Below are 7,371 nucleotides of genomic sequence, written 5' to 3' on the forward strand. Positions count from 1 at the left end.
ATAGATAGATAGATAGATAGATAGATAGATAGATAGATAGATAGATAGATAGATAGATAGATAGATAGATAGATAGATAGATAGATAGATAGATAAACTAAACAAAAACAAACCTTTTTTTCTAAGGACAGTGAGACAGTCGTTAAAGCTCTTTGCCCCAGGGGCGGAGCCAAACACACTGCACCCAAATGCTTATTATAAGGCATACATGAGTGCTTTCCAAACTACTAGGAGAAGAGGAGCAGTTTTGACACATTGTATGGGACTGATAACCTCTAACAACGGCCATTTAATGTATTGACAACATTTGAAGCAGGTGCACAGTGAAATTRCTTCAGTCCACACCAACCAATAGGAACACGTCATGTAGTTCTTTTTGGTCTCTGTCATGGGTGTTCATGTTCTCTGACTTCAAAACGTTTTGAGTTCAACTAAAAGCTTAGAGCTTCAACCAAAAGTTTGATTCAACCAAAARAATTATGAAATGAAAAAAAAGTTTGTTTTGTGAAACTTTTTTTTCATTAAGTGTTTTGTTGTTTGAAAAAAAAAACTATGTTGGATGAAACTGCTTGTTTTTTTTGAACAATAAAAAACAAAATGACCTCCATATACTATTACTAATAATAATGATATAAAATACTAGACCTTGATAGACCTTTTACAGCTATGTGTCTTATTCTATGGGCAGAAAAAAATGCAGATCATTTATTTAATTTAAAAATCAAGTTTAAACACCATAAAACTGATGAAAATTTGTATTTGCAATTTGAAGATAAGGCACAACACTTTTATGTTTAAATTTTATTTCTTTTTTATTTTACACAACATAACAACACAGTACATGTTGTCTTTTTCTGTACAGAAGCTTCCTGTGAGCTCGTGACCAACAMAGGCTACAACATACCAATGTCAGTGAAAAGCTCAGAAGGTAATCATGTTTTTTTTTCTTCCCTTTAAAAATAACAATTTCATAAGAGGTCCGTTAAAGTCTTCATTTGTTTGTTGTTTCTTGTCTTTAAATGTCAAGAAAAAAGTCTGAACTCTTCTGTAGGTAGGAAAGGCTATGTGTGAAATCTGTCTCTTCCTTAGTTCATCTCGTTTGTCCTTGTTTGCAGAGCTGGAGTGAAATCCGGTTACAGTGTCTGTTAGTGAGGGTCTTTTAGTGCAAAAGAAGGCACCAACTGCTGTTCTCTTGCCACACTGTGAATGCACACTGTCAGCCAGTGCGTGATTATTAAAAATGATGTGCTTTTCTTCTTTCTGTAGTTTATACTCCTTTTGTTTCCCTTTAATAATTCCCTTTTGTGGTATTTTCAGACAAGGTGAGTGTTAATTGGGAAATGACGTGGCAAGCCTGTTGTCTTGTTTTTTTTTCTTTTGTGCTATAAAGTGGAACCAAGACAACTCAAGAACACTACGAGACAAGGCAAGTTATCCATTTGCTGAAGGATATTGTCATTGTAGAGAACAAACTTGTAAACGTAATACAAAAAGCTTTGGAAAAACATGATGTAAAGAATGATAAAAACAGCTCAAAGAAAAATAAAAACTGACAGTTTTAATCAAAACACACACTCCTTCTTTCTCACACACCTGCGAGCCAAATTCAAAGATGTGAACATACATTCTAAACTGTAACAATACAGAGTTTCAAACATCAAAAAACGGGCTTTTCCATTCACCCACACACCTATAAACAAATTCAAACACACTGCAAACACTCACACAAAGGTTGAACAGGAATGAATAAACCAAAGTTTGTTTTAAGTGTGCTGCCTTGTTCCGGATCAAACTGTGCTTTCTAGGATCCAGTCAGAGTCACAACGCACTTTCTCTGAGTCGCCGTCCTCTTCTTTAGGGAGCAACATCCCGCTCATTGATTGGCTCCTTTTATTTCGCATTACCCGCCCTAATTTGGGCGCTCCGCCTCCCTGATGGGACAGGAGAGTCTTTGAGCCCTCTTCGCTGAAGGAGTACCTCCTCCTCGCTCTGCTCCGGCCTCCCTCCTCGATCGGAAGAGTCTGGTACTTTGCAGAGGAGGAGGCAACGCGAAGAGCTCTGTGCAGGATGGGCGTCTCCCTGAATCGGAAGGAAGGAACTGGGCTGGGGGAGGCAACGGGGCTGGAGAAGGGAGAAGGGGAGAAAGGAGGAGGTGGGGTTTTGTTGAGAGCGGTTGAGTTGTTGCGGTTAGTGTTGAGGTTCTCCATAGGGGTAGGGGTGATAGAAGGGAGGAGGGCAGAGGTGGGAGTAGAAGATGGWGGGCGAGGAGAAGAGGCTTGAGGAAGACTCTCGGGCATCGCCGGGGTACTGGAGCAAGCCGAGCCGGGCTTACTGGGAGCCGGCTTCCGCTTTGGCTTGTGCAGGGAACTGGTGGCGGTGGTGGGTGATACGACGCCGGTCGGWGGTCTTTGTTCACCAAGTTTGTCACGGTCTCCAGCTGGTGGGCTTTTAGACGCCCACGTTTGGCTGAGAACCGATGTGGCAGTTGAGCAGTCAGGCAGGGAACATTCAGATGATTGAGTTATTGTGTCTTTCTCTCCACATCCACCTGCTGCACCTCCGCTCGTTTTCTTTGTCCCTCCTGAGAGGTCGTCCAGTGGGACTAATCCATGTTTAGAGGCGCTGGGAGTCACTGTGCATCCTTGTGACTGCTGCCCATTGGTCTGAGAATGAACATTAGTCATGGACATTGAAACGCCTTTGCCGCCCTCCCCTTGGTTRCATACCTGAGGAAAGGCAGAAAAAAATGTGTACAGCATCAAACAAACCAAAAATTATTAGAAAGACTTGTGTTTTTGAATGGTAAGGACTTCTACAGGTGAACAGTATCAGACAAGGGGATCGCTGACTAAAGCCCGAAAAATACTTGCTCCGACACCGAGTCTGAGATTTTTGAGACTTCCTCAAAACTCTACTTTCTGTTAACAGTCGGCTCKGGAAGCTAGTCATTTTTTTTCTTTTGAGTGTCCGAGCACTTTAAGCACGAATAAACACGCCCACGAACTTCATACCAATCACACATTACCATCGTCGTGGGAGGGGGGTAAAAAGTTGTGCCAAAAGGGGCGGCCGAGCCAACGCTGCGAACACCGATGACATAATTTTCGTCATTAAACTGTGACAACCCGTGCCGACGTCGATAGTTCAGAGGGAGTATGTTTCCAGCTTTAGACTGTATCCCAATTCAGTGGTTGTAGTCTATTTAGACCAAGGTAGAGTTTAGATTTATTGACTGAGCCCAACCCAAATTTGGGCCAAATTTGGGATGAAATTATTCGCTTGATGGTCGGGTTTTTGTGGCACGTTTTTAATAAGCCTAAACCACAGAGGAACTAAACAAGAATGCACAATTTAAAGTTGTGCGAATTGACTGATTATAGTCTAGGTTCACCCTGCACAAACGTGCACATAGTGGCTCCACTCCTAAATTGCTTAAAAACTATGGTGGTCTAAAAATGAAAGCATTTAAGTGTGTTAAAAAATTTAACCCCTAAAATCATCCATAATTTTGGTGAGTCGCTTTACATGAGAGTAAATTCTGACCAAATTTTTCTACCTCGATAAATGTAAATATTTTCTTGTATAAGATTATAACTATATAAATATTATGTTGTAGGGAATGAATTATAATTTCTCCATCTGTCTTCTTGTTGTACGTTCCATAACCTATAGCTCTACAGATACACAACAGATGTTTTTTCACAGTTGGTTGGAGGAGGAAAAACATTTTTACTTTTACTTTTTTTGTWAACTGCAGGGCGGAAATAAAAAATGTCATGTACATGCCTGTAGTGACATGAACGGCCAAAAAATGCGTCCTATGTGGGCTGCAGCCCCTGAATTGAGACACAGCCTCAGTCATTTGGAAATAAACCTCTGAACTAGGAAACCTGCAGTAAAGCCAATCGTCCAATTGAATCATAAAATTAAATCTTTTTTTTCTCCTTGTAGGTTTGACTGTAACACACAGACACCCACCTTGTAACGTATCATCAGGATTATGATGAAAACGAGCACCGAGGCCACTATTATCCCTCCGATGATGATGATCATAGTCCCGCCAAGGAACTGAGACTGCATGAAATGACACCTCATGTACTCCGACTCGGTGGTGAATTGCACACAGCCGACCACTCGCGTCGCCGTCAGGGAGGTGATGACATCATCGTAGATTGCCAGCACGCAAAGGTCATACTGAGTTCCTGCAGCCAGGTTATTGACCAGAAAGTTCTTGCTTGAAGGGGGAATCATTCTGTAGCAGAGATGGGAGCACAGAGAGATTAAAAGTGTAAAAATATTACCTTTTTTCCCTAAAAACTTCATGTTRTTAAATAGGGGGTAAGTTTGTTTCWATWTGGTTTGGTCAAAAAATKATTTTTACACRAAAGATTCAAGTTGGGTTTTCCAGCCTTATTCACTGTTTTTTGTTGGAGCAGCATCAACATTTATTTAGAAATATCTGATATACATACAGTACATATAGGTATGTAAATGTGTATGTCTGATTTGCATTTTCCTGGAAATGCATAGATATTGTAGTTTATATTTTAAAAAGCARATGTAAAAGCAAAGGCATTAAAGGGTTGACATGAAAGAAAAGCCAGAGAGAGAAGCTAAGGGTGTTGATAAAGTTCAAYGCTCTTAGCTTCTCTGGGTCTAGTTTAATGTTGAGACTCAAGCACTGAAATTGAATTTTGTATTGTTGAATGGATATTTTAGAGGACATTTATTATTATTAATGCCTTTTTGTCTTCTTTCATTTTTTTAAACAAGGGAACATATTAAAAAGCATTTTGTGTTTTCAGTTATACARACAGGACAGAAAATGTCTCTTTGCAACATCTTTCCAATTAGTWTACAGTATACAGGGGGAGTTTGTGTGTAGGCGAAGTTTGTCAGAGTTCTTTGATGTGGGCGAAGTTTAGAAAAAWAATGGCTTGTCTTGTGGGGCAAGTTAAAAGATGAAGTAATGGTAATGACAAAATTATTGTGAACATGTAGACAAAATTTATCAATTTTTATAGTTTAAAACAAAACAATGTCTAAATATTTTTGAAAATATAAACACAATTTGTTGACTTCCATCCATCCATCCATCCATTTTCTGTACACGCTTCTTCCTTTTCAGGGTCGCGTGGGTCACTGGTGCCCATATCCAGCAGTCACAGTGCGAGGGGCGGGGTACACCCTGGACAGGTCGCAAGTCCATCACAGGGCCGTTGACTTCCATTTTGGTGCAACTAGCACCTTCTTGTCTCGAGTTATGACTAAAATGTGTATATTTTTTTAAATATTGATGCTTTCTGACCATTTTGACCAGGTGCCCAGAGTTCATCCAACCGGATTGTTACGGTTTCTTCAAACCCCACTCAAAATTCTCAATCCAACCAATCACATMTTTAACAAACCCCTCCCACAAAAGTCAAACAGACCGATCATGTCCTGGACAAACTCCTCCCACAAAACAAGAAACTCCCACATGGCAACTGCAGGGACCCTCTTCTCCATCRTTCTGAACAGGCCTGTCAGCTTTCTGAGACTTCCTCAATTATTTGCAAATTAAAKTCACTTTTAAAACTAAGCAGGACTGCCAGGTCACAGATCCGGGTCGTGTGTGTCAAAAGGCTACTTCAGCCAGGTYCAAACATCTGGTTTAAAGTCTTAACTAAGTGAAGGTTAGAAGACATGTTAAGGTTTAATGGTTTGTATTAAGGCCTCTGGGATAAATGTAGCATTAGGTCACTGTGTCCTCAGGTGAGCAGCATAATCCAGTGTGTGAGTGAGTGTCTTGCTGTGTTAATATGACCTCATGAATACTAATAGGACCATCTAAATGCTGGATGACACCGAGTGTTGTCCAATTTTCCTGCTTTTATGTTTTAATGACCATAATGAGGAAATTCAGCAAAACACACACACACACACACACACACACCTTTAATTTGTGAGATAAAATGACATTGAAGATAGCAGGTTAATGACAGGAGTGAATGCCACCAGATCCTACAAGCTTATGAACAAGCATCTACATCTGTATACACGGGCACACGCAGACAGAGATTAATCTCTCTAATACTGTTGTGGCCCCCAGATTCATTTGTGTGTAATAATGTGCGGTTGTGTCACATTTGTCAGCAAGGCAGTTTTATCTTTTTGTTCAAAAAAGTTCAACACTGCATGCTGTGCACATTCTAAATTAATCTACATTAAGGAGCAGAGTTAACTGACCCATTAAATATTAAATAAAAGTAATTTAACATGCACATAAAACCTTTTGAATATATTGACAATGAATGTTTTAATCTGTGGATTCTAATGATTTAGTCAAACTAAGAAACCTTGTAGGCAAGAAGGTAATACTGTAAATTCAATCACCAGTGCATCACAAGGCTAACAACAGAGATATGGTTCTCTGATTATCTGCATATTCAATAATATTACAAAGTCCATAATCAATCTTAGATGTGTGTTTTTGCAGTTTTAGTTGTACAAAAGGAAAATCCCCACAGTCAAAGAAAAAAAAACATGCAGACTTTACACAGAAGCATGTGTGCAGCTAATCCCATCAATGTGCCTGAATCTGATGATGATTTTACAGGTAATTATTAAAAAGTCATTACAACACAAAAAGTGTTTTACTGAAAATAAAATGTTTTATAATAACTACAACTTATTTAGCCTTACTTCATCATTAATGAATGATTAGTTAACTTTGAAAACATCATTAAGGATGATTCAAACTTAGATAAAAATTAACACATTAAGTAATGTTGTACCCTTTAAGGCTAATTACTAACATAATGCTTATTCATGCTTAATAACTCATGAATTAACTTTTTTACATATTGTGTATATGTATGCAAATGCTCATATAAATATACTTTCACACCATGTGTTAGACATGTATTAATGGTCAGAAGATTTGAATTGACTATTTACTAATCCTGCWGGGCWTCAGTCAGTAAGGCAGTTACGGGCAAAGTCTTTTTATGAATCCTTCTAAAGTGAAGAYAATTTGTTTTTGTAAGTATTTGTTAATGCTTGTTTTTTATTGTAATGTTTGTAAACAGAGTTAGTCATGGAGTTCCTCAGCGTTCAGTGCTTGAACCTCTTTACATTGTATCTGCTTTCATTAGGCAAGGTTATTAAACAGCATGGGATAAATTTCCATTGTTATGCTGATGATACTCAGTTATATTTAACCATGAAACCTGATGAATCTAATCAGTTACTTAAACTACAAGCATGTCTTACAGACATAAAAGCATGGATGACTTAACTTTCTGCTTCTAAACTCATATAAGACAGAGGTTATGGTTTTTGGACCCGAACATCTTAGGAATCAACTTTGCAGCCTTTCACCTCCTCTGG

General features: G+C 38.9%; 1 protein-coding gene across 2 annotated transcripts in view; it reads right to left on the reverse strand.

The window, feature by feature from the left end:
• Nucleotides 1–786: 786 nt before the first annotated feature.
• The window catches only part of lrfn5a (leucine rich repeat and fibronectin type III domain containing 5a), a 123,907-nt gene continuing 117,322 nt past the window's right edge, over nt 787–7,371 (reverse strand). For both annotated transcript variants that reach the window (XM_014013767.1, XM_014013766.1), the window contains 2 exons: nt 3,979–4,252; nt 787–2,726 (listed from right to left, as the gene is read on the reverse strand). In XM_014013767.1, the coding sequence (XP_013869221.1) occupies nt 1,788–2,726; nt 3,979–4,252 (1,213 nt within the window). In that variant the 3' untranslated portion in view covers nt 787–1,787. The remainder of the gene's footprint in view (nt 2,727–3,978; nt 4,253–7,371) is intronic.

This window comes from Austrofundulus limnaeus, unplaced genomic scaffold, assembly GCF_001266775.1.
Source record: "Austrofundulus limnaeus strain Quisiro unplaced genomic scaffold, Austrofundulus_limnaeus-1.0 Scaffold105, whole genome shotgun sequence".
Taxonomy (NCBI): domain Eukaryota; kingdom Metazoa; phylum Chordata; class Actinopteri; order Cyprinodontiformes; family Rivulidae; genus Austrofundulus; species Austrofundulus limnaeus.